The 27,644-nt window shown below is 45.6% G+C and overlaps 2 protein-coding genes across 2 annotated transcripts in view; one reads left to right on the top strand and one right to left on the bottom strand.

Moving 5' to 3' along the window:
- LOC137849633 (high affinity choline transporter 1-like) overlaps positions 1-27,644 on the top strand; it is a 143,465-nt gene that overhangs the window by 39,713 nt on the left and 76,108 nt on the right. The gene's annotated exons all lie outside the window — the stretch shown is intronic.
- PANX1 (pannexin 1) lies at positions 215-27,018 on the bottom strand. Its single transcript, XM_068669359.1, has 5 exons — positions 26,723-27,018; positions 16,525-16,664; positions 5,539-5,762; positions 4,281-4,951; positions 215-2,859 (listed from the first exon to the last, which is right to left on the bottom strand). The coding sequence occupies exons 1-5, from the start codon at positions 26,901-26,903 to the stop codon at positions 2,774-2,776; spliced, it is 1,302 nt and encodes a 433-aa protein (XP_068525460.1). The 5' UTR covers positions 26,904-27,018; the 3' UTR covers positions 215-2,773.

Below are 27,644 nucleotides of genomic sequence, written 5' to 3'. Positions count from 1 at the left end.
TGTTTTCTCAACAGTTCTTAAAGGTTAAATACATTTTGAACCAGAACTGTCAGAGCAAAATGAATTAGGTTTGAGAACAAAAAGTAAATGAACATAATTTTAACCACTGTGCAAAGAGTTCGCCCAGGTTTTAGCATCAGACTGCATGTCCTGCACCGAGGTTTTTCAGATGTCAACACGTGGCTGTTCCTGGAACCCCCAGTCACTTACACTGTTGTAGTTTACAAGTTAGTTTTATTTAAATAACCAAGAATTGATACATGTTTTATTGAATACTTTAGAAGACATCAAAAGACTCACCGCAGCAAGTCATATTTTTAAATACAAAATGGGAATTAGTAAAAGGTAAGGGTCAGATCCAACAGGAAACACGAACATATTACTTGAAGGAGCTTTGAGTTTTAAAGACTACGAACTCATTACTTACATCAAACAGTTCAAACACAGCCACATCACAAAATCTTAGTATTGCACTACTGCTCCTTGTTGAACACGCACAGCACGTGAAGACAACCAAACAAGTTTCACTGAACAACAGCCCGGGAGTGTTTGCACTGGAATCAGCAGAGGGTGGCCAACAGCTCATGGCCACACCACCCAAGGGAAGGGGCTTGTCTTAGTCTTTCAGGAGTATTTGCACACTTGTCTCTGTGAAACACAAAGATTTATCAGAGCTCAGTCACATCAGGGAGCTTTAGGGAAGCTGCCCCCATGAAACAGTCCTTAAGAGTAAGAATTACGTGGCTGGGTCTGGTTGTGCAAATCCATGTCAGATGACATGTCCAACCAACCATACCAAACCAGAGTAGTGCATCTGCTTTACCTACAGATAAAGGGTACCAGCACAGCTCAGAGACCTAGAAAAGGTCAGAGTGGCTATAGGTTTGTGGGAGAAGTATGCAGTACAACACAGCAGCTCAGACCAACATAAACCCTGCTTCTTGCTGGTAATGCAATGGACAAGATCGCAGCCATGCTACTGCCCGATGTGAAGAGTTAGAGCATAACAGTATGGCTTTAAGACTTTCTTTTAAGTAAGGCTTGTCTTGGCTGAAAATCGTACAATAACCAAAGTGTTCTTGTAAAAGCAGCACAACGTGTATCATGGCAGCACTTAGGGATCCACTTGTCTAACAGCAGCGGCCCGATTCAAGTAGGTGCATTATCTCTTTGAAATCTGCCGCAGCACATAAGTAGCTCAGTGCAAAGGCTGTAATGCCAATTTCTTCTTTTTCCCCCCATTCTCAGCAACACAGAGGAACAGGCAGGAACAAGCCAGCGGATGACACAGATGAACTGGAAACCAGAACGCTCACCTAGCTACAACAGAGGTATCACTTAGTCTGCAAAGATAACCTGGAAGAGGTGACAGACAAGACATTTCAGGTACAATATCACAGACAATACAGAAAAGCAAGGGAGCATATAACATTTATGGAAGATACACACGGTCACTGTGGCAATTAAACTCCCACCCACCTAACCTGGTATCTAAAATTCAAGACAGAGGTCACTTTAATGTTAACAGAAGGTAGAGGTCCTGGACGGGATGGGACAAATGCTACAATAACAAATGGGGACAATTTTCCACTTTACAAACACTCCCCCTTCCTATGTCTGTCCCAACCGACTTCAGCATCATATCTTCAATTAAAATTCAGTCACATGGTGTGTGGGGAGAACATTTTTTCATGTCCACATCCATGTCACGTTGGCTACTGGGTGCTTAGCTCTGCTGAGGCACTCGGATGCTACACTAGCACAAATAAGACTGTCCTCTCGAGTTGGTTTCGGAAAACAGCATGACTAATATTGCATCTGATGCTACAAACACAATGAAACACATTCCAAATGTACAAACATAAAAAAGAACTTCTAAAGACAATTACAAAAATGGAACCAACTTCTCTGATCTTCAGTCCAAGCTACAAGAAGGATACATTAGTCATTAAGACCAAAACAACTGCCAAATAGAAATTAGCCTAACATTTAGCTTACGTATCATTTTGTATAAAAAATGTTGACATTTTATGAATACTTAGAAAAATCAAAATCCCTAAAATCTACTGTACCCCTTTATAATAATACTGTTTGTAGTTTCTTTTTCCATCAGTGCCAAGTGAATAACCCCACACTTCACTCTTGAGATAACTCGTCGAGACATCTTGGACTGAAGAGAGCAACCCCTATGCTTCCTTTGAAGACACAGCCATTACCAGTGCCCAGCCACACCTGGTACACGGATTAGCCAGACCCAGAAAAACAAACCACACATATAAAAAAAAACAACAACCTTTCATAGGACAGAAAGCCCCCCACATGCCTCCCTTTCACCCCAGAACCATGATGTCCATGCCCAGCAGAGCAACACATCAGATTGCAATGTGTCCAGCCCTTTTTGATATTTACGGGGGTATGTATCCCACCCCTGTACAGAATAGTGCTCTTTCTTGATGCCAGCTTCACCGGCATTCAATGCATTTCACTTGTTACTCATAACAGCATTTCTTTTGTTCTTCTTGTTTCTTATTTTTTTTCTCTTTTTTTTTTTTTTTTTTTTTTTTTAAATAATGAAAGTCTACAGCATGTTTTTTCAGGTATATGATTGATGCCTGTTGTTCAACAAATAGTCTGTAAACCGTTTTGTCCTCAGGAAGTTGCCAGGTCCTGGGACAATTGCACTTGAAGAGCAGCACCTTGTGTTCAGCGTGGCGAAGGCAGAGGAGAAGCCCTTTTGCAGCACAAAACTCCTGCCTGCTGTGGCTGGAAGGCATCAGCACGAAGAATCAATAAGTCTTTGGCGAAGTTTTTTATCTTCTCTCGGGCTCATGTGACCACTTGCTTCATGGTCTGTCAAAACTAAGCAGAAAGTAAACCTTTAAAAGCGAAAAGCCATCAAACCATCAGCTTCTCTCTGTAACACATTTTAACAGAGATTCAAGCATGAGTTTGTTCTGCTCTAAAGAACAGAGCCCAAAACCTTTGAAGTGTTTTTGTGAAATGAAAACAGTCTCAGAAGTTCTGCTTTCAGGTAAAAAATGAGTCAGATTCTCCATTAGCTTTTTCAGCTTGTTGAGCAGACACCTCCACCTAGGGCTCCTAATCCTCGTAGCAGAACTGACCCACCTGTAGTTTCAAAAAGGACACGTTTAAAAGGAAGCTTATTGTCTGTCAGGAGTACTCCAAACTGCTCTTCTAGAGCTGGCAGCCAGAAGTGTCTCTTCTACAGTATAAAACCATTCTCAATGTTTGTTCTTACTTCCCCTGCTTTATAAATTCACTTCTCCAAGCCTCAGCCTACCAGAAGTGCTTGACCAAAGCACAGAACAACAGATACCTTCTGAATGATGCTTTTTTTTTTTTTTTTTTTCCTATTAAGCACTGGGCATGGTTAATTGAAGAGGAAGATTTCACATCCTCCTGCTCTTTAACTTGCCCTCAGCATTGAGGGCAGCTACGAAATGTTTTAAAGCATCTCCACTTCTACAAGTGAAGGACTTTGTGAAGAGGCAGCCCCTGGGGTCTGAGCTCCTTCATTGAGAGGATGTTGGTGCTGGTGTCCTGTGGCTTCTGCAGGGACATCTGTGACAGGGGCCATGTTCAAATGGGAAGAAAGATTTCCCACCCCTTTTTGCCTCTGTCTGGATATTTAGCTTCTCTTCTGTAGTTTGGCGCTTGACAAAAGAGTTGGAATCACATTTAAGATATGCCATATTTTTCAGACAGAATCTAACCCCAAGTCTCCTATAACAGGCATTGCTCAGAGCCAGTCATGTCTGGAAACTGATGGGACCATTCAGAGAACAGGTACACTAATCCAGATCCTGACTCAGACCATTTTGGCAAAAATCACTTTGCAGACTATCCTCCTTTCTCTCTGCTTAAGAAGGAACAAGAGCACATTCGCTGACCCCAGTTCCACTTCCCCTTTTTCATCATTTTCTGTTCCTCCACCAGCGGCGTTTCAGAATATCGGACTGATTTTTATGTTAATCTAAATTTTTGCTATCCCAAGTGCATGACGCAGGCATGTAAATCAAATTACAGCAGTTATATGCAGACAAGGTAGCAAGGTCTAAGCAGGTCAATTTCCTTGTAGAATACATCAAAACATTTTTGGTAGGAATACACACCTAGATGCAACCTGATTAATTATTACTTTTTAAATTATTAATGGATTCCTTATACCACCAGATTTGGATATTGATTTTTATTTTGTTTTGGTTTTCTTGTTTTTTGTTTGTGTTTTTTGTTTTGTTTTAAAGTGCAGGCCACCTTACCTTGTAGCTCTGTTGCATCTTTTTCCAGCTCTTCTACAGGTGTTTCTTCAGGCTTCTCTGGCACAGCTGTCCCTGGCTTCCCATCTACAGTATCTGTCTTAATTGTACCAAGGTTTATCAAAAGTTGCATGACATCAAACTTCTCAGAAACTGCAATGTTCTCTAGCACTTTGAGGCATTTATACGATTTAAGTTCACTCACGTTTTCCTCAAGGAAGAGGAGGTAAAGGCTTAAGTCATCTAAACACTTTGACTTAAGTTTCAGCACATCAAAAGTTGGCAGGATTTCATACACTTTGAGTACGCCTGAATTCCACCGGAAGGGAACAAACATTGCGTACACCACCAGTGGCATCACCAGGAGATACACTATCAGGTTAATATAGCTGAGGACCTTGAAGACACCGACAGCAATAAGCTTGCACTGAACCACTTCTGGAACAGTTGTGTCGTTCTTTAAGATCCCTGTTTTGATGGTGCAGAGGAACTCATCGCTCAGAGAGGAGAGGCTAATGTAGTAGCCCAGATAGAGGCACGCGAGGAAAATAATGACTAGAGTGAGTAAACGGCAGAAAATGTATTTGATTATTAAGCATTTGGAGTTCTTCTTTGTCCTCAGGTACTGCTCCACAATTGGGTATTTAAAGTGGCTTTCAGAAATTTCCCACAAACTGGAAGAGAGAAAAAAAAAATCACATAGATCAGATGCTACCATCTTAAGTTTCAGATAAGCCTAATACTCTAGAACAGACACCAGACTGGGCTCTCTCTTACTGGGGTAAATCAACAGCAGTTCTCTTATACTTAACAGAAAAAAAGCTTTTTTGCCTTTGTTGTTTGGTTGTTGTTTTTTTCAGGGGTGGGGTGTTAGGTTTGATGTTGATGGTGGTTTATTTGTTTATGGGTGTTTTTTTTGTTTGTTTCTTTTCTTGCTTTGACCAGAAGCTCTGCAGACCCAGACCTAAAAGGGCAGGAAAAGACAAGCAACAGGCTCTGCCTTGCAGGGTGCGAGCAACTGCCAAGAACACTGAAAGTGAGGACTGCAGCCCCTCTTGTTTTCTTATGCTCAGTGGGTAAAACTAATTAACAAGTACAGCAAACAAAGAGACCGGGACGCCTCAGGTAATTAGTAACCTGAAGATCTAATCAAATATTTTCTTTCACAAAAGAAACCTGTAAATTCCAGCTCCAAGTGCCCATAGTAATGAGTTCAGAGCTTAAAAAAAAGAGCAAAGAAAGCCAAGCCCCAGTATCTTACCTCTGTGCCAGGTTTTCATTAGCAGTTGGAATTAAGTCAGTGGGGTCTCTGGCGTCTCCACTACGAACGCTGTTAGCAGCTTTGATTGCCCTGTTATAGGCTTTGTCAAGTTCTTCCATAATAAATTTCAGGTCTGAAGAAAGGTGAGGTGCTGCAGTGAAGCGCCAGAACAAACATGGTAGATACAGCAGGATAGCAACTAGCAGAAGGATGTATGGGAAGAACTGAAGGAAGAAAAAGTTCACGTTAGGCTCCACTCATATATAAAATAAGTCAATCTGCCACCACCTTTTCCTATAAGCCTATTAAATTCCCCATAAGCCTATTATATTCCCTATAACTTTATGTAAATTCTTTTACTAAAACATTTTTCCAGTTATCAGGGACATGCAGGGAAGCCAAATCTCTTTTCAGACAGCTCCAGCAACCTCGCTACTGCTTAAAGCTTTGAAAAAAGAACCAAAAGCCAACAAACTGAATTAAGTTACCACAGTCCTGATTGCATTTTCACTGAGTATTGAGAGCTGCACTGTCTCAAATGAATCTGAGGCATTAATCTAGGGAACCACAAATAGCAAAACCAACCAAAAGAGCTATCAGAGAGGCTGCCTGGAAGGAGAGGGCAGTGTCACGTAGATGTGTCACCGCTGTTCACAGCAAGTAAAATACTCCAAAAGCTGGTGGAAATCTCTCCTGTTGCCCATTAGTAACCAGGAGGTTAATGAATAGACTTTTAATAGTGCTGTACCTGCCCACACACACAGATGGCTGTTCAGAGTGCATGGCATGTAGACTATAAAGGATATAACTATGGTTGTATGGGTATTTAAATATTTTTAGACAACTCCTAAATGGAAACCAAGACATGGCATCAGAATGGTCTGATGCTGACACAGAGCAGAGAAGTCAGCCCTCACATAGTCCCTGTTGCTTAGGGAAGGGGCTGATGCAGCTTTAAAACACAACAGCTTGAAGTCTTTCTCCTATTCATCACGAGGTAGGAGTTTTTCCATGAGATTAAATCTCCAATGCCTTGCAGTTGCTGGAAAGAAGGTATTTTCCATCTACTGTGACATTATATTCAAGGTGTATATTCATAAATAACATTACACTTACATGATGTAAGATCTAGTTAGACAAATCATTAGTTAATATAATGTACTGTGCAATTTGACTAGCCTTTAATTCGTTACATCCAAGTTTTGATAGTTGCACTTAAATCCAGCATCAGTTCCTAAGGACTTTTAATTTATTTGTGATGAACAAATTTGAATCAGATTTTAAGTTATCTTAAATGTTATAGCTGTACACGTGCACATTCATTGAAAAAGTTAATGGAGAATTTTAGAAGAAACCTGGGTTGAGATCATTAATCACCAAGTGGGACTGCTCCACTTACATCAGTGGATCTGCAGATATTTAACAGGATGAGAACCTGGACCTAACATTACCTTGTGTTTGCAGGAGAGATTGAAGTTTTGTATGCACAAAATAAATAATCTGATGTTACTGAGCACATTACCCAGGAAAGCTGCTTCTGATATCATTCACCATTAAAACAAAATCCTACATAATTATTAATACTAGGAATGTATATGATGTATTAGCACCCAAATAAAACTAACTTCTTAAAGGAACTGCATTTCGCAACTGGAGGCTGTAATATGAACTGCCTTTCAGGATGTGCATGTTCTCTGCATAGCAGTCACATCGGAAATTTGTGACACGCAGTAAGACAAAGCCATGAAAAGGATTAAATAACCACAGGAAACAGAGAATGCTGCATTTAAAGGTTAGGTTTCCCTTGCAACCCTTAAAAAAAACATAATTTAACTCTTTCTGCTTGGTACCAAGGTACTTGACCCTTGGCCAGAATTGCTACTTCTGTCTCTAGGTAAGCCCTCAAGAAAGCTTAAAAAAAGTGGTTCACATTTAATCTGAAAGAGAATGGTATAATAATGGGCTAACCCTGTACCAGGCTCGTTCCAAGAACCTAGTTAGGTTAACGAAGCAGAGCTGACTGTAATTATACTGTCCATCCCACTAGAGGTAGCTCTTCTTCACCAGCAAGGAACGAACGCCAACCCCATGCTGCTGTATTCTGGCTGTGGTCTGTCCTTGGCCAACTGCAGGGGACTGATCTCCCAGGCCTGGTGGATCTAGTGGATTCCTCCTGATATCCTGGCACAGCTGGAGACTGGTAGTTTACCCAGTACCCCCTCCAAGTCCATACTACCATCTTCTGCACCAGTAAACCACGCTCACAGAAAGAGCTGTCTACAGTCACCATCAGGAATTTCCTCTCTCCAGAGCCCCTACATGCACCAGCAGCCAGGACAGCCCTGATGTTTGGTACTGCTAATTTTTTTTGAGCTGCTAAATGATTTTGAGCAAACCAAGCAAGCTCCTTCTCTTGAAGTCATGTCCTTAGTGGCAGCCCTCAGCTCTACTTGCTGCACCCTTGACGTGAGCCTTCCCCCACCTACACAGCACAGAGCTCTGCCCTCACTGTCTTCCCTTTTCCCTCTTTGTACATAGCAGATAATTTCAGATCACCTGTTTTTCTCCTGGTCTATCATTTACAATTCAGGTGTAATACTCTGACACTCCCAGTGTGTTTTTGTAGACATGCAACCAACTCAAAACCAACAGCTCAAGAACCCACCCTTATTCATCACCGTAGACAATGGCATCAGGTCCCTCAGGTCACAGTCCCAATGCCTGAGGCTGCCCATACCTTTAGGGTCTCATAGCCAGGTTCTTTCAATCCTCTGAATTCTGTATAATCTAGAAATAACATCCCCTATCTATGAACACACATAAATTTATCTACACTCCTCAGCCCGGACTGCTGCAGCACCTTTTCCATAGGCCTCTACAAATGTCAGCTTGTAGAAGATTGCTGCAAAGACTGCTTCACTTCACTTACTTCTCTGTCATACACTTCTTAACACCCTTCCACTGGTGCCAGACTGGGAAAGAAAAAACATACCTAATTTAGTAAGGAGCCACTGATGCATCTTACATTGGTTGATACCATTTGGCTGCACCATTCATTTACATTCATTACAGGTATCAGAGGGCTTATGAATTCCCTTTCTGATCCCCAGAACTGGAAAAACATGAGCTGTATCTGATTACTCCTTCAGATCTTTTCACTCAGAGGCCTACAAGAGGCACGGCAAGAGGCAAGATGGTTGATACGTTGAAGTCACAGCCCGAAAGCTCCACTGTCTCAGTCCTCATGTCTTCCTTCATATCTAGAAAGAGACTCTGGTGGCAGGTTCTGCACTTGTGTGGCAGTGGCATCAGCTGCTCTGCCCCCTCCAGTCCCACCCATCACCCCTGCCTCTTCCCCCTCTGCCTCTGCCCAGCCTTCTTCCTCTGCACCTCCTCGTCTCCCTGGCTCCTTTACCACTGCCTCTTCACCCAGAAACATCAGATAATTAGGGCAAAGGCACGTTTGCCATGAACTTCCCCTCCTGAGATTCTTATAGCCCCCCAAAGCCGCAGCTTATGGAAGCATGAGAAGACACTATGCAGCTCTTCTCTGCATGGTCTCCAAGCCAGAGCTGCAGCACGACCATTATTAGTCCGGCTCTTTTGGTTCAGAAACAAAGCCTGTGTTTGTCAGCCCTTCCACAGCACTTGATGCTAGACTCCATCCTTCTCAGAATCTGTCTTTTTTTAAAAAAGGAATGACGTGTGCTCTATTTGTTAACAGCAGGCTTAGATAAGCAGCCAATTGTTCTGAATCATTAAAATTTTGGGTCCTGAACTAGCAGGCAGAAGTGAAAATGCAAAGTCATCTGGCATGAGTCCTAGGTTTTAGAACAACAGACTTGAATTATCCAGCTCATCTGACCACATTTTACAGTCATGCACAACGACTTCTCATTTTACAAAATGGATTCTGTGGCACTCGCACATGGATAAGCATGTGCAATATGCTTCTCGTTTTTTCATGTTTTATGTAATTACTTCTAAGGCACTGGATACACAAGGAGGAACTCTCCAGTCTTGGAGAGTTCGTAGTATTTAGATGAAACAGGAAGTATCACTCACTTCAAGAGCTATACAGTCAAATATATGGCAGGGAAAGTTACTGCCCTAAGAGTAGAACTCAGTTTTTCTTTTGCTATCCGATAGATAGCAAGTTCACAACGTTTGGTTTAATGCAGCATTTGACATTGCATAACTGAAGACAGGTCCTCTAAAAGTAGATTAGAAAAGACACATTAGAATAGATAAAATATCCTGTGGTACAAGATGCTCTTTTCTGGACTTCATCAGTGAGACTGCATTAAGGGCTGTAACACCGCGCTTCAACCTGGATGCCCTGAACTTTCATTTCCAGCCAGCTGCAAGGAGAAAATAAAAGGACAGGCAAAGGCCCAACAAGTTTGGCACTCAGATCCTCCTGAAAGCCATGAGCACCCCATGTCTGAGCAGGATGTACAGGAGTGTTAGGATGTGGACCCATCTCAGCAGAGCACAGGGTTTTCAGTCGTGTGTTGTGCACTCACAAAAGCAGCCATGAAGGTTATCTTTAAAGCAAATTACCTATGCACATCAAAATGCTTACATTTCATAGACATGCTCTGTTTTCTTACATCACTGACCATAAGCAGGTAGAGCAGTTTTAAATCAGTACTATCTACTATGAATGCAAAGGAAAAATAACCCTTATGCATGGAGCAGAAGCTCTAGAAATCTCCTACTTAACCCACTGAACTCTCTTGAAGCCATGACCATTTATTCAAGTGCCTGCATTGATTCCTCTCATGAAAATTATCTGCACAAACTGAAAGCATATTTTCCAAAACAGCTGTCTTACTAGGATCCGTGAACAACTGTGTTCAGATAAGTATTCAGAATGACACAAACCATACAGTGATAAATGCACATATTTACAAATATATGTGTTAGCTTTACAAATATTAAAATGAATCCCAAATATTCTCATGGCATGACTTTCATCACCTTTTATTGGAAAGCCAGGGAAATAAGCTGCCAAATTTATGCCTCCACAAAAAGGTATCCATCTGAATCACTGGAGGCTAACACAGCAACATGCTACTGGTCACAGCTCTAAATAGCAGTAATTAGCCAAGCGCAGTATAGATAAACTGCCAAGGGCTGTGGGGAGAGCCTGACATCTAACACACACAATCACAGCTATTTACAGGAGAGAAAACAGAATCATCTCCAGGCTCAAAGAAGCTGGAAAGCAGGAGACCCCAGGCTATCTCTAAGGCCTCTGTTCTCTTGCCCTAAAAAACATTCTTCTGAGTTTCTAGAGGTTGATCTGCCTTCTTGAAGACATCCATTTCAGTCATTTTAATTGTTTAGAAATCAGGTAGTTCTGCAATCAAAATACATTTATGGCTGAAGAGGAAGTAATCTAATTGCACATGCAGAGAAGACTTTGCTACCAAGGAATTGCCTTTTAAAGATACATTAGCACCACACTCCTGACAATGAAGGAAAATCAGACTAAAACCTGAAATAGTCTACTATATAACATCCCTAGCTTCAACTCCACTAAGATCCAGGAAACACACAAAATAAGTTGAAAGGGCTTTTTAATAACTATTTCTTATGCTCAAATATGGTTTTATCATTAAAAGAAAGTATAGCTGTTAATGGTGGAGTGGCCCAGAAGGTATTTGATAGGACCTGACCTACAGAAAGCCTGCTGAGATCTGGATAAAGACAGCTGGCAGAAGGTGAGGACCACTTTAGTGGCATTAAGAAAACAACCGCTTTGTAATTCCACTGCATCTTCAGTCCTTATTTATTCTAACACTATTAAAATGACTGAAAGAATTCAGATTTCTACCATACTTAATAGTGGTAAAACACTACATTTAAATACAATAACGTACAGCTGTTAAACTGCACTAGTGTAGAGCACAGTCCTGAGAAAATTCATTGGCATACAGTAACACTAAAAGAAGCACTGAAGTGCTTTTACGAACTTGAGATGAGAATAATTCTCATAAAATAATAAAATCATGATGAGGTGCCAGCTTCTTCAGTTCCTAATTCCTCTGTGCCAACAAGCAGAGGCAGAGCAAAGGAACATGCCCCAAACTGGCTGATGGCAACAAACATTTCCAGAAGTAAAATTATTAAGCTCCCTCCGAACAATCCTGTTCCTTTTTGAGTCAATGGGAGATGTTTCACTGGCTTTCAGGGCAGAACAAGAGCTGTGAATGAGTCATAATTCTAAAGGTTGCCATGTGGTTGAGAGGTTATCCTACCTCAGGTCTGAAAGCGAATCTCAAACCTTGAATGCACTTTTTTATTCCTCCTCTTACCTGCTTTCTGCTATGATACAGATTAAGAACTGTACTTTTCCAGCTTCAATTAGTAAGACTAATGTGACTAAAGTACTGATAATACCACACGCGAAAAATGGTTTAGAAATACATCTACATTCAGGTTTTCTTGCACCGGCAGCCTTTAATCCCTCTGGGTGGGGCTTTATAGGTGAAACATGAGGAGTCCTCGGCTGATTGAGAAGTTGCATAAACACTGAGTAACGAGAACCTGGTAACAACTGTGATTATAATCATACCAACAGACTGAAAAACACCTTTTTTTTTTTTTGTATAATTACAGAAAATAACTCAGAAAGCAGTCCACAGTAAATCTCAGTTCCATTATAAAAAAGGTATTTTGAAAAAGATAAGTTTCAGTTTACATATACAATGACTTCAGACACAATTTTTGTACAAAATGCTTTGAGATTTTTTGGACAAAAATTTGAACAAAATGCCTCCCTCAGCAATTGTCTGCCCTTTTGCAGAGATCTGAACCAGACAACTGCCTTTTCCCTCCTGTGCCACATGCAAAGACCTCTCCTTTCTGCTCTCAGTCATGCACATAGCAGCAGGCAGATGAACCTTTTGCCTTCATTTCACACTGGTACTAATCCTTTTCTTCTGAAGAACCTACTCCCTTTACCTCAGCTTTACTAATTTCCATCTTCCTCCTTGATTCTCTCCAATTGACAGCAGACTTGAAAATAGAGCAATTAAAAAAAAATAAAAATAAATTACAAGATCATAGGCAACCACATTCCAGCAATCTAGGTTTAGGGGCTAGGCAGAGGTCATCACTCAATGTCCAGCTGCCCCCCAGCTTGCTTGGTTGCCATCATGTTTGGCTATCAAGAGCCAATTAGATGTTCACTGTTCTCCTGTGTGTGTTTCTATGCATTTCTTTGGGCATTTTGGACTAAAAAGGCTTCACAGTACAGTCTTCTCCTCCACTAGATCAGCTGTTCACTATGGCCAAAAGCTTATTTCTATTCCAGCTGAAAATCAAGCTAAGTTTTTTCAGAATAGGCCATCAGGTGGAGTGCTCATCTTCAGAGACAAGAAACAAACTATTTGCAGAGGAAGCAATACATGGCTCCTCCACCAGTCTCTCTTTAGCATCATTTTTAGAAAACACTATCTCTGTTCTGATACTTAGATAGATATAGAAAACCTCTAAAGGGAGTTAAGCCTGAAGGGAAAACCCAAAGAGAAAGCTGAGACAACAGAAGAGCAAAGCCTGGCCAAGCCCAGTTCCATCAGTGACAGCCCTGAAGATGTGTCTTGCCAGAGGACTCAAACATAGATATTTTGTCAGCTTTCTTGCTGATGCAGAGGAAATCTTAGTGTTAAGCCTAGATTACAGGCAGGGCACACCCCACTGTCTCACTTCCACTTATTCACATATCAGATTGTTTCTTGAGCTGTGCATTTCAGCACATTATCTATTCAGTGCAAAGAGTTATTCAGATCACTGGAAAGTTCAGAAGTCTTGTTCTCCAAAGAGCAGCAGGGTCCAGGAAGGCCCTGAGCACCTGTAGGGGATGTGCAAACCAGCAGCGAGTCTGGGAGCCCAGGGAGCTGCAGTACGCTCCTCCTCTCCACTCCAAAACAAGCTTTCCAACCAATACATTCCAGCCCTAGGAGAGATCTCCTGGGGCAGAACTGGCACCAAGTAAATGTGCCTGAACTTTGGGCACTGCCCAAAATGGAAACGTGCATTTACTGATGGAAAAAAAAAATAAATAAATCCCAGAACAAACATTTCTACAAAATAGGAGGGAAATGAGAGGGTTTCATTTTTTCTCCAATACAACCTGCTTTTGATAATCCTTCAGTGCAACCAGACACCTAGAACAAAAGCAGGGCAAGTTGCTGCAAGTTGGCTTCTTCACCAAGAGACAAAAAGCACCACGGTCCTACTTCCATCCTACACCACCAAACCCTTGACAGCACTTCTGACTGAAGCACAGAGAGCATGCCATAACAAAATCCATTCATTTCAATCAGGAACTCGGGCATACAACCTCAAGCCCCCAAAATCGTAATGTAACACCTCCTTAAGTATCTCTTAGAGTCTTCCAGCAAGCCAAAAGAGCAAGATGCTAAGTCGGTATTGAAAAAAACCTGAGGTACCTTGCAAATAAAGATACTGCTGCCCAGAATGCAGGAAAAAAGCCTCAAGTGTGGTTTTAAGAAAAATTGGGCCAATGATCCCTGCTGTCCTTGCGTGAGCATCCCTGCCCTTGCACTGTGGAGTGACGTTGCTCTCCTCCAAGCTCAGACAGGCTCCCTTTCCTCGGTAACATCACCTTGCTCCCACAGAGGCTCTGCTCTGCACATTTTAAAAACAATTTGGCCAAAATCTAGCTCAAATCTGCAGACCAATGAGTTTTTACCTGCCTTTCAGTACAGAGCATGCACAGGGAGATGGCCCCATGCTCCCGCAGAAGCCCACACTGTACACCAACCAGAGGGTACAGCCAGTGGCTGCAGGCCCTGGATTCACCAAAATCAACAACCAAACGCCTCCAGATGCCATGGCAGGAATCAAAGGGCTGTGTTAATGCCTGAACACTGCTCCTTGCCCAGAAACTTATTGATGAGCAACAAGTGGATGGATATTAACTAATACTGTGTCCTGAGGAGCCTTGGGGTGCTCTGTCTGGAGAGGAGGCCTCACTGTGCCCTGAGGCTACCTGAGGATGGAAGCTCCTCAAGAACAAAAGTGACTGTCAGCCTGGGCATGAGGGAAAGATTTCTGTACCATGAGGGTGGTCAGACACTGGGACAGGCTTCCTAGTGAGGTGGTTGATGCCCTGTGCCCATCAGTGCTCTAGAGGCATTCGGATAATGACCTCAATAACATGCTTTAATGTTTGGTTAGCCCTGAAGCTGTCAGGCGGTTGGACTAGATGACATTTACAGGTCCCTTCCACCTGAACTATTCCATTCCATTCTATTCCATTCCATTCCACTGGCCTCCAAAGAGCACGTGCAGCTTCCAGTGCCTGGCTCAGTGGAAGGGCTGGTGGCCAAGCATGGATTTAGGAGGTTAGGACTAGGTACCCTGGCCCAGTTACAACCTCTGACTCAGCTGTTCAAACACACTGCTCGCAGCCAGTCTGCAGGGTTTTGCAAGGAAACATCACATACCATCAAGCTACCGCAGAGGATGGGCCTTGCATCAATTCCTGAGACAGCACTAGTCAGCAAATTAACGTGGGCTGTGTCATAAAAGTATGACACTAAAGCTTATTACCCATGGCTGGCAAACGAAGAGAATTATAGTTGCACTTGCCAGCTATCAGCTGTGTCATGAACTCAATGGATAGAAATCAGGTAACACAAGAACGTGTTTCGTCAGCAGGAGGGAGCAACGCATCCAGCTTGCAGGTGGAGGTTCCACCTGCTCAAGCTGACCATGGTGTGAGATGTCTCAGTAGCTTCAGCTGGCCTCTGCTGAAGTGATGTGACGTACTAACTGAGCCATGATGAGTTCAGGCCAGAAACCAACAATGCTGGCTTTAATATTCATGAAATGAAAGACCACTGGGTTAAGGTTACGAGTGGAGCTCACGGGAGAAGGCAGTAGTAAACCCTCACAGTCAGTGATCTGGGTCAGCAAATGAATCAGAGGCAGCCCTGAATAGTCTGTCCGAGGAGATCCAACCAGCTGACCAGATCATAAAAGCTGATGTACAGGATATGCCAGCAGAAATACAGGTGCTCCAGGTCCTGGACCTGAGCTCCTTCTACCACCAGGCCCTCCCCTGCTCACTGTCTCCAGTGGGGTTATTTGCTGGAGCACAAAGCTGTAGCTTGGATCAGGGAGCAGCACAGCTTCCAGCAGTGCTGCTCCCGAGGTAATAAAAGGGCAGCACATAGCAAACCCCCACACCTGCAGAGCTCCAGCAGTATTTCTGACTTCAGCATCAGCACTGCCCAAGCAAGGGAGTGAGCTCCAGGCATGGCATTAAGTCAGTCTGTAACTCCTGCCAAAGCTCAGCTAGCCCCTTCGAGCCAGCTCAGGTATCTTAGTACCTACTGCACTTTTTAGCCATAAAATAGGCCCCTTGCTGTGCCTTTAGTATGATGCTGCTTTACCTGCATTGAAAGACAACTCAGTGGGAACCACCCAAGGAAGCTCAGAAGAGCACACTGAAGGCAGGGGTTAAATGTATTGGTACCCTTGATGTACTTCATCTCTCCCCAAATCCATATCTGCTCTGACTCCAACTCTCTTCAACTGGCCAAGTATAACACAACAAAAATATGAAATGTTTTTACTATCCTGCTTTTCTAAATTAAGGTTTTGATACAAGCATTAAGTCAGCTGCTGTGTCTTGTGTCCTGGTTTTAAAGTTAAAGTGCCCTGTTAAAGGCAAATTGGGACCCAGCTCCAGGGCAGCACATCAACATTACTCTTGAACCAGATAAGTGGTAACATTTGTTATTCTAGCACAACAGATTCTTTATTTAAAAGCAGAAAACACCTCCTCCAGCACTATCCCCCTTGGAAGCAAGGGAAAGAAAACATTGTCTCTAAAAACAGTTGAGTCAAAGCCAGGGATTATACCAGAGAACAGGAATGAGAAACGTAAAGCAAAGGCAGGCTTCTAAGTGAAGCCAATTTTTCCACGAGGAGCCCCATACGTACTTTATGAAGCCAGAGGGGAATGTTCTCCAGGTTGCTCTGGGATGGCTGCTTTTGCTGCACAGCTGCCCAGCAGTAGGAGTCCACGTAGGCAGCCTGGCGCCAGGAGAAGGAGCTTGGTGCAAAGCAGCTTATCTGGGCACCTGGAAAACGAAGCAGAAGTGATCACACACTCAGATTTAAAAAAAAACAAAAAAAGGCATCAAGTTTAGAAACAACAGCTCACACTTGTAGTTTTGTTGTGTGCAATGCTACGACATTAAGTGATGGAAGGAAACACAGCAGCTCTGTGACTCCCTGAGTTCCCACAGAACCCAAGGACACATCTTTTGGGCCTGTTTTCATGTTTTTTGGAGGAGCATGGTAACCTCCAAGACCTCTCTTCCCTACACTTGCCTCAGGTTGGCCAAAGGGGAGCCAACAGACAAAGTGTGAGCAGATAAGGCTGTTTCCCGAGGAAATGGCCACCACGATATACCATCATGCTGCTGAACTTCCCAGCTGCTCAGCCCACAGCTTACGCATCTATTGAAACAAGACCTCAAACTCCATTCCCCCAGCCCTGGAGCCCTTGACATAACACAAGGATAGGTGTGTCCCAAGCCACTGGTTCTGCCTCTGAGACCATGAACAAGATTTGAGGGGTTCTGGTTACCCCTATGAAAACAGGGACTCCCTGTCATAACTCCTGGGAGGACCAAGACCATGACTAGACACACCACAGCCATCTCCACTTACTCCTAGCACTTCTCCAGGTTTTCCAGAGCTTCAAATTGAAGATCAAGGCAATAATTGTCAGCAAGAGTAGCTGTTTAGCCAGCCTCAGCCTTAGGGTTAAATTGTGCTCTAACCAGCTACAGGCACCAGTTAAGTCTTCCTGCAACATATCTCAAAGTGGAAGAGTGGTTACTTGACGTGGAGCATCAGTGGCTGCTTAGATGAGAGCTGGTAAAACAGGCTGAGGGGGGTTTGGTTTTCTTTCCAAAGCTTTGACAGCGAAAGCAAAAAGTAGTTTCCAGCCAGCATTCCTAGAAGCTGAAACAGGATAGCTGTTTCACCAACTGATTACACAAAAAGTGGAGGCAGCTCTTCCACGAGCAGCCCTCTTCCAAGAACAACCTTCTTCGCTCCTTAGCATATTCATCAGTTAGTGCTAGAGGGCAATCCTGTGTGTTTGATAGGAATATTTGTGTGTGTGTGTAAGATTGTGTCATTCATTGTGTCTTTTTACTGCTTTAGCTTTTAGAGAATAAAACTGCTTTTGTAACAGGAGATGACTGCACTAGCCTTGTAACTTGTACAGCCTTTTTACAATGCAGCGTAGTGGACAAGCATTATAAATAAAAGCTTTGCTTTATGAATCACTGTTACAATTATTTCTGAGGCTGTAGTATCATAATGACATGGTTTGACCTGTCACAAGCCTCCCTTATGGAAAACAAGTTGCTGTTTATCAGACCAGAGCTCACGTGATTTAACAAACTTGGCACGGCACAACCACTTGCACTCTCCCACAGCTCTGGGGGTTTCTGCTTTCCAGAAAATTCCTATTACCCATGGAAGCTCAAGAAATACCCTGCAGAGGACAAAAATAGTAATAATAATAATAAAGGATGCAATTGGAGTGTCTCTGTTCTCTGCTGCATGGGGATCATTTTTGCTCTGCTCTCCTTCACAAACCTCCTGCTGCTGGCAAGTGACCTTTCGAAGGGTGAGCAAAGGGTTCAGCAAGAAGCTCTGTCCTAGCCGTGTTTGCCTGTCTGCAAAAAGAACAACAATGTGTTTGTTCTCATGAACGGGTGGGAAACCACTGAAAGTGATGGAGTCTTTAAATCATTGATGAGCAAGGCAGCCAGCCTCCGTCTCCAGAGAAGTGTAAGCACAAGGTCCCACCAGGGCAGCTGCAGCAATCCCAGGGCTGCAGCAGAGCAGCAAGCCCGGCTCTTCAGATCTCTGGCATTTCATCAGGGACTTTGGAAACCTTTGTAACTTTCAGTCGGGAGCCCGGCAGAGAAGAGACAAACATCAGCAGAAGCTGGGGACTCTGGTTATTGCCCTGGTTTTTAATTAACTTACTGCAGTCCTGGTTGTAAATAATCGTTAATATAAATTACAACCTTGCGCTAACCGCGGTATGCCAAGACTTAAACAGAGAGGGAATTTTTCTGCATAATTTCCACTGAATGCAGCTGAAAATGGTTACAATTCCCACCTTTTTTTGTTTTTCCTTTCCTTTTCCCCTCCAAAGGAGTAACAGCAATGAATCTACACAACGTATGTTTGGACATTCTGGAGGAAGTGAAAGTCTGTAGTTTGAACTGGAGGAGAAATTAGGCAAAGGGCTAAATGCCTTTCACCACAACCACTGTGCACACACATGTGCACACAAACACACTTTATAGAAGGCAAACAGTCCCTGGCTATCAAAGGGACAGCCTCCCGACTTGGTCACACGAAGCCACTCCTGCCCCTTTGCTCCCACAAGTAATAGGAAAGCAGCAGCCAAGCCTGTAACACTGACAGGGAGGTGCCATGCACAGCAAGAAGGACGAGGAATTATACACGGCTGAGTTCATTAAGCAGATGCCAGAACACAGTCCTTGGCCAAGTTATCATTACAGAGTTTTTTTAATCATTTCCTGGTACCGATTCAACCCTGGGGAAGGAGTTATGGGGATTTGACTTAGACTTTTGCCAAGAAAGGAGCATTAAAAAAAAAGTGGCTGCTCCAAGGAGTGACCAGGCACGAGCGCTGCAGAAAATTAAGGCAGTGACAGCAGCAGATGAGCACCTGTATGTGATAAAACGTCACTTTTGCAGCTAGAGCTGGCGCTGGCAGCAGGAATTGCAGAGGGCAGGCCTGTGTCACCGCCGCCACAGAGCAGCCAGGTGAGCTGCCACCCTGCCCGGCCTCACCGCGGCTTCACGCCTGCTTTGGCAGCAATCCCCAGGTGTCTCCTGCATGTCTGAGGCAGGAGAAGCCATATCTCATGCTGCTGGTTGCTCTGCAGCTCGTATCCAGCATGGGACAGGCCACAGGTGGAGGCCCTGCGCTGGTGACATCTTTCCGAGCTTTGCCTACGTCCTGCAGGCTCATTTGGGACTCATCGGTCATCTGGTGGCTGAGAGAGGATGTCTCCATCCCAGCTGGGATTCCTCAGGGCTCAGCAAGCCCACCCGGTCTCCTTTGGCCCAACTGGAGGCGGAAATATTGCTACTGATGCCAAACGAGCAGGATTCAAGTCAAATCTGCTGCTCCCACCCTGCTGCCGTCATAGGTGCTTTCCAGAACAGCAGCCTACATACAAAAAGACACTTCCAGCCTCCCAAGGAAAATACCAGGTCCGAAGGAGACTGTGTTACTGGTGGGCAAAGTGACACCCACAGAGGGCCAGCACCCCAGGCCGCACACCCATCCCTCGCCAGGAGAGGATGCCCAGCCAGCAGGACTGGTTCCCTCCCCAGTGGCTCAGCACCTCCCTTCCCACTTTGGCATCTAATTAAGAAACTAAACTGACAGAGAGTGCTTCCAGGAATCAATGTTAATCACAGGCTGAGCCATTTTCCTGAACTGAGATCAGGTGGTTTGTAGCTAACAGGATTAAACCTTTAGTAAGCAATTACTCGCTTTCTACCACACTGCAATCACTGTGAAAAGATTTGCATAGGCTTAGATGAAAACCTGGCTATTAATTACCACACAGTGTTGCACTAGGTAAAATGAACCAGCTATGATATGTAAATATCTGTTTGTATCTTGGAAGAATCAGCTACTTTAGCAGCCACTAAAGAAAATCCCACAAACAAAATCAAGCAACATGTACACAGCATACAGAATGCCAGGCACCACCCAGTGCACATTCTTTACATTGACGTTTTAAAAAAGTAATTAATAATAATTAAAATAAAATGTTCCAGGGCATGCCAAAGAAGAGACTGTATGCGTGGGTGTGCACACATGCATCAAGAGCAGACAGGAAGGAATGGTTTTATTAGGTTTATAGACGCTTCTTGTGGTCCAAAGTGGCAGGTTGGGTGAAGGAGAGTAGTCTGTGTTTATGAAGGAATTATAGAGAGATACATGGGTGCACAGGAAAAAAAAAAAAAAAAGCCAACAACCCTGTTTTGTTCACCAAGGTTCACTCTGACAGCAGAACATAAAGCCCAGGTGATGCAATATTTAAGTAGAGTGGGTCAGAGAAGCCAGCAGGGATCTGTCCCTCTCCTTGGGGCTGCCAGCTATTCCGCAGAGAAGTCTCAAAATCATGCAGTGGGAAAAGAGCAAGGCATTTCTCAGGAATGCCTTCAGAGTGACAAAATTTTCTTTAATCATGGGAAAAAGAACTTGTGCATGAAATTTCTGCCAGTGAGATATCAAGAAATATAAAAAAATTCCCTTCACCTGAAGAAGGAGCAACAGCTCAGAACAGTAGCTAAGGACTTTCGGCTCTCTTGCCCACATTGCTGTTACCCAAAACCTTTGGCAATGCACATTCTGTCCCCCAAAACAGCTTTCTGTCATTTCTGTAGGAAATGAAAAGCTGGCTCTGTAGAAGTAAAGCAGAAAAAATTCTCTTCACCAGCAGATGAAGATGTTCACCCAAAGACAATGATGGAGGTTTGCCCCAGCTCTCTGGGCAAGCCTGTCCCTGATGGCTTCATCTTCTTTTCACTGAAGGCTCTTTACATCCCAAAGAGCAGGACAGTATAAGCTGCCATGGAAAAACCATAATCAGTAAATATCTGCCACATCTATGGTAACATCAGCGTGTCCTAAATTATTTCTCTGCACCTGTGCTTTCCAGTCCCTGGCCCACAGCCTGTTCCCGAAGAGGTCTTCAAGGGAAACCAGGGGGCAAAGCCAAGAGCAGAGCCCACAGCAGGGAGCTGAAGGTTGCTCTTCTGGGCTGGCACCACTAACACAAGGTGCTTTGGAGCTCACAGTTTGGAGGGGACTGAGAAGTGCTGCTCTGGACAGATGCTGGTTGACTCAGTCCCCTCATTACTGCTCCCAGTTTCAGCAACAAAGTGTAAGATGAGCAGAGCTCAGCCTGCTCCGGCACCGCTTGGAAATGCTCTCCGAGCTCCCAGCCAGCAGCAGCTGCCATAGTGACAGTCTTTGGCCTAATTACACCCAACTCTCACGGAAGTCACAAGATATGATTATTTCCAAAAAGCCATCCTGACAACTTGTGACCATGAAGGCAGATGCACATCAGCAGGAAAGGGCCAGCAAGGGGGTAGCAGCAGAGGCAAGGAGCCTAATCCAAAAGTTAAGGCTACTTCTTGCTATATTTGTTATGATTTACTCTTTTTTTTTTTTCCTTTCCTATCCATTTGATTCTTACAGCTGCTTGAGAAACACCATTTTTATAGAGATGTGGGCCCAGCTGGAAGCAAGAAGAGGGATGCTGAGCTAATTGCTGAGGGTGTGCAACGCTGCCCCAGCAGCACCCACAGAAGCTGCTGAGATGCAGCACACAGACTCCCTGCTAACGCCGTTCATCCCCCCTATTTTCTGCTGAGGCACCCCGAAGTCTACAGACAGCCATCTGGGGGAGATGAGGGCTAAAATAAAAAACTTGGGAAAAAAACAAAACCAAAACCAAAAATCTCTCCCAGAAACGAAGTGGAATTTCAGCAGGGCAAAGGAGGTTTGTCACCAGTTGGAAAGCCCCAAATAGTCAGCGAGGAGATTAACCCCATGGCATACACAGCATAGCACAGGGCTCCCCACCTGAGAGCAGCGGGGGGCAGTGAGATTTGTTCAGTGCAGCAAATCATCTTGACAGATCTGTGCTGCTCCTGTGGGTCGGTCCGTGGCCAGGCACTTCTCAACCCACCATCCTGCCACAACCAGTGCTTCCCAGACCTTCACACTGATTATACCCAAGTTTCTTAGGTCTCTCTACTTGGCACGTGATGGTTTCTGGATCCTGGGAAGCTTTCCAAGGGCTTTTGTTAGATCATAGAATAAACACAGATGCTAAAAGGAGAGGAGTAAGTCATGCTAGCAATGTACCAGCCACACACAAATGATGCCCAGACCAAATATACAGCAGGGACACTGGGTGTCCACCCTGAGCCCATCTTCTCCTGCCCCCAGCCATCTCCTTCCATCCTCATCTCCCTTCCCCGCCAGTAGCTCCTGCGTGGAACCACAGCTGAACTACACACCCTGCTTGCTGCTGTCACACAGGGTTAAATGGGGCAGCCTGGGGACAGCAGCCGTTGTGCTTAAGCACCCACGCACAATTCCCAATTCCCATCCTATGGACAAGGATGCGAATATTTGATGCTGAGTGGTCAGCTCTCACATCTGCTTTTCTTCAGCTGCGACCCACGCCAGCCATCGACATTTTTCCCAGAACGACTTTGGTGGAGAAACAAGCCTCTGCCAAAATTAGCAGCTTGTTTCGATTTCCTCTCTGTCCAACCTGCTTAGGGTTTCACTTCTTGTCTGGGAAAATACTCTGGATGTGCTGCCTCCCTCCCTGTGGCTCTTCAGAGCCCTCTGCACCCTGAGACACAGCGACAGTCACAGCAGGTGTGCTGGTCGTGGCAAAGAGGGGTTTGAAGACTTCTCCCTCCCCTTCTCCATACAACGACCAAGCTGCTCCAGCCGTAAGATGAGGCACTGAAAGATTTCAGCCACCCATGTCTGGCCGGGGAAGTTTCTGCTTCCACTCTGCAATCCCCTGCTCCTTGCAGAGAGAGGCAAAGTTACACACCGGGACGCAGGATCTCAGCGCCGTGTAACAAAAACTGAATATACTGTGACCATAACAAGCAGAGCTTCCCTAAGAAGTATTTGTGTCTTCAGCTAACTTGTTTACAGTAAGGAAGCAGATCTCTACACCCAGTTTAAAAACTGGAGTCTCAACCATGTCTCAAAGCTACTGTTATTAAAGACATAATCAAAGAAAAATGGCATGAATAAACTTACTGATTCTCTGGCTCACACATTGCTGAGGGTGCCCCCATCTTTTTTTTTCTTTTTTAATTTTTTCTCTTTTTTTTTTTTTCCCCAGAGGGATGGGTGATGTATCTGTATTTCTGTGGTTTCTGTTACTGCAGTACCTGCCAACCTGTTGTGTATCTGCCCGAAGAGCTGCCAAATAATCTAAGGAAACAACGTAAGGCAGCAATGTAAGTAACATAAGCACACACGGCACTGTTCAAATGCTCACAATCCTAGTGCTATTTCCAAGTTCCCAGTATAAAATGGTATCAGACAGGCACAGAGATGGCAGGTGCAAATCTCCAGCCTCCTTTGCCCCGTGCTGAGCCCAAAGCTTTGCAGAGCAGGCAGAGCCCAGCTCAGCCACAAGGAAGCAACACCAGAACCGGCTTAAATTCATCACAGACCTGCAGCTGATCAGGGTTCTCTGAAATATAACTAAGAATAAACTCACGGCAGCTCTCCTTCTCCCCGGAAGGATGCCGGCATGCAGATCTGACACTGTGTACCTCCTAACCCCGGGGAGCTCCTGCAGGGCTTGCTGCTCCCTGCCTGAGCACCGTGGCCGTGTTTTTCATGCCTCCGGCACAGAAATCCTCCGCGATATGCAATTTGGATCTGTGAATCATTCGTTATCTGAAACTTCTATCAAAACCCAAAGGTACTTGACGGCTTCGGGAGACACCTGTGGCCTTTGTAAATGTCTTAATCGCTTTGCACAATCAACAGCAACCACAGGTGGGATGAAAATTGCAGTTACCAGACACTGTGCTGCAACGAGGCACCAGAAGGGAAGGGGAAGTTGACGGCTAGAGCTGCCGTGCTGCTTTAGGTGGGAAGAACACAACTATCCCAACAGAAATAGGATCTGAGCACTTGTTTCTGGAAAGCACGTGAGAGTTTTGAACCCAGAGGCAGGGATATTTCCACACAGTGACTCACATGCTCCTTTCACATCCACTTCTGATTTTGGGTCGCTCTTCCTGAGACCTAAAACGCACCCTACCATTTTCGCTGGGTTTAGCAGCCCTGAGCTTTTTCAAAGCACGGTTATTTCAGGAAGTGTTTGAGACAGGCACCTGCTTTCCATTTCATCGCTGGCTGAACAGCAGTGCCCACAGAAGACCCGAAACCCTCTGCATCCCTCCAAAAACCCTTAATGGGAACATCTCAGTGAGCTGCAGCCTGCCTGCTGAGCTGTAAGCGCTGTGCAGGCCACAGGTACTTGCTGTCTAGGGGCAGCACGGCTGCCGTACTATCACTTTCTGTATGGAAACCACGTGGTGGAGCTTCAGTGACACCAGAGGCCTGCCATCACACCATTGATTTATTTCTTCTTCCAACAGAAGAGCTGAGTTTTAAACCACAGGTTTTCTCCTGACTGGTTCTCAAGATTACAAGGGAAAAAAAAGCACATCCTGGCATGCAGGATGGAGCGCGCACTTTACTCTTGCTTTGTGAATCTGCTGCAGTTGCAGATTCGATCTGAATCATTTTAATAATGAAAGGTGTTATATACACCATGCGCGGGGGAGCAAATGTTTGGTTACTGAAGAGGAGAATGTCACTCATTCAGAAGAAAGGAAAGATTTACCAAACTCTGCAACTCAACCATCACATGTTGGGGCTTTACTTAAAAAATGAAAATGAAAGAAATTCTTCTGCAGGGATCACTAGAGATACCTTGCTACGTAGCCACTGTTTCAGACAGATGAATCCAGAGTTTTTAGAGGGGAAGCAGAAGGAAGAACTGCCAGGTCCACATCCAAGCTAGTTTGTGCACCTGTACAGCCCCCTAATATGACAGCCCTCTTTTTTCATTGTTTCAAGGCAAAGAAAAGCACACTTAGCAGCTGATCTAAAATTAAAAGGTTAAATTACAGAAATACTTCTGCATCCTTTCAGTCTCTGATTGACCAGAGCATCCATGGGACATGGATCTGGTCCTGGCAATCCCAGCCTGGCTGTCCTCGACTCTTCTGCTTGGTTATTGCAGGTCGCAGGGTTCTGGGTCAAAATCATGTCTACTGAAACAGGTGTGCAATTAGATGTGAACAGAATGGACCGGGGCATGTTATCTGGTAATCCCTCTGATATCTGATTAATGCTATGCATGATGTTTTTCCCCAGATCCACCACTACCTCACAATCCCACGCCAGCTTCCAGTCTCTTGTCACTGGCTTTACTCAAAGCTAAACACCGTGTATGGTGTACCGTGCTGAACACCAGCAGGCAGGTGTGTGCAGTAAATCAAAGTATTCCTGAAAGCGTGGAAGAGGTGTGTTCACCTCTGTCCCTAAATGGACAGCACTGCTTATTCACCTTTGAAATCTGCTTTCACAGAGTGCCACTTCAATGATGAGGAATTGTCACGTGCAGTGGGTTTTATAAGCAAGCACCCAAGTTACAAACTTTCATCATTTGGGCTCGGAAATCTCCTTGGTCATTTCTGAGACTGGGAAGAGGGCTGGCTATCAGGCTGCAGCACAAGCCCTTGGGGATGGGGAGGTGCAAAATCCTGGGGAAATTTGGCCTTTCTCACCAACAGCACAGCTTCATCCACTGACCCACAACAGGAGCAGGGCCGGGGCAGTTGCAGAAGCACAGCAGAGCGGGGGAAGCTCGCAGTGCACCCCGCCACTGTGTGCCCCAATTTTTCCAGGGTTTGTACCCAAGCAGTGGGTTTGCAGTCCTGCCAAGCAGTCTGAGGGGCCTGATCCCTGCCTCCTGTCCCTGCCAGGTGCCGGGCAGGCAGCAAGGTCTCCTTCCAACCCTGGGGCATGGCAGCGCAGCACCTGGGCTGCCTTTGAGGTCCTGCTCGGGCAGCCACGCCTGTCCACGGCTGAGCAGCACCCAGAAATGAAGCGGGCAGTGGGACCCTCCTGAATTCACCCCCACGGGATGAAGGTGCCAGGGGTCTGGCTCAGGGGGCTGGGGTGCCCCCTGGGAGGAGGAGGAGGAGGGCAGAGGAAGGCCAGCCTGATGCTTGCTCCATGGCGGCGCTCCCAGGGATGCTTCTCTCCCCTTCCTCACCCCCCACACAGCCCAAACCCTCCTTCTGCCCCAAGCCCCGAGCGGAAACCCTCCGGGGGGTGACAGCTGAACCCCACAAAGCGCCAAACCCCTAAAATCCCCCTTTTTAACCCTTCCCTGCCCAGCCCCAGCCCCGCCCCGCCGAAGCCTTTGTCTGCCGGGGCAGGGAGCTGAGGGGGGGGGGGGGGTTAGGAGGGGCCGGTTACCGATGGAGATCTCCTGGGCGAAGGCGAGGGAGATGAGGAGCAGCGGCAGCCCCACGGCGATGCAGGTGACGATCTTGTCCAGCGCCAGCTCCAGCCGCAGCCCCTTGTAGCGCGTCTCGGGCGGCTCCTTCAGCAAAAAATCCGAGAAGACGTACTCGGTGGCGATGTGCGCGATGGCCATGGTGGGCACGGCACGGCTCAGCACGGCTCGGCTCGGCACGGCACGGCTCGGCACAAGGCGGTTTTACAGCGCTCAGCTCCTCCCGGCTCGGCTCCGCCCGGCTCCGCTCGGCAGCGCCCCCGCAGCCCGGCCCCCTCCGCGCTGCTGCGTGCCCCGGGCCGAGCCGGGCCGAGCCGGGCATCGCCACCTCCAAGGCTGGCCCGGAGAGGTCGTGGGGTGTCCTCCTCTGGAGATATCCCAAACCCGCCCGGCTGCCATCCTGCACAACGTGCTCCAGGGGGTCCTGCTCGGCAGGGGTTGGGCTGGGGGGTCCCCAGAGGTCCCTTCCGACCCCGGCCATTTTGGGAGTTTTGCTCTTCCACTTTGTGCCCGTCACCTCTCAGCCTCTCGTCCTCAGCCCTGAGAGGAGGCTGCCCCATCCTCACCCCCCTCGGGTGTTTATGCTCACCAATACCCCCCTACACACCCCTCCTCTCAGCCTCTCCTGCCCCTGGAGGTGCCCCAAGCCCCCAGCCGACCCAACACCATGAGTATTTCCCCCAGCCCAAGTGTTTCATCTCTATCACCACATCTCAAGTTGTTTTTTGCAGAAGTCACCTTTAACAACCCCTAACCTTCCTAATCTCTAGCTTTGCCCCCTCCTTTATATCTTTCCTTTTTTATTTTTTATTTTATTTTAGCCTCAGTAAGCTCTGAGCCCCTCAGCCCAGGAGTTACAGAGAGGGCCATCAGCCCCCTAAC

The sequence above is a fragment of the Anas acuta genome, chromosome 1 (assembly GCF_963932015.1).
Source record: "Anas acuta chromosome 1, bAnaAcu1.1, whole genome shotgun sequence".
Classification (NCBI taxonomy): Eukaryota; Metazoa; Chordata; class Aves; order Anseriformes; family Anatidae; genus Anas; species Anas acuta.
This window is presented reverse-complemented; position numbering and strand designations above follow the sequence as displayed.

Coding starts and splice junctions, on each gene's coding strand:
- PANX1 (XM_068669359.1), bottom strand. CDS start 26,903: ATGGCCATCGCGCACATCGCCACCGAGTACGTCTTCTCGGATTTTTTG. Junction 16,665..26,722: donor CGCCCAGGAGATCTCCATCG/GTAACCGGCCCC, acceptor TTCGTTTTCCAG/GTGCCCAGATAAGCTGCTTT. Junction 2,860..4,280: donor AGATGCAACAGAGCTACAAG/GTAAGGTGGCCT, acceptor CTTTCTGCTTAG/TTTTGACAGACCATGAAGCA.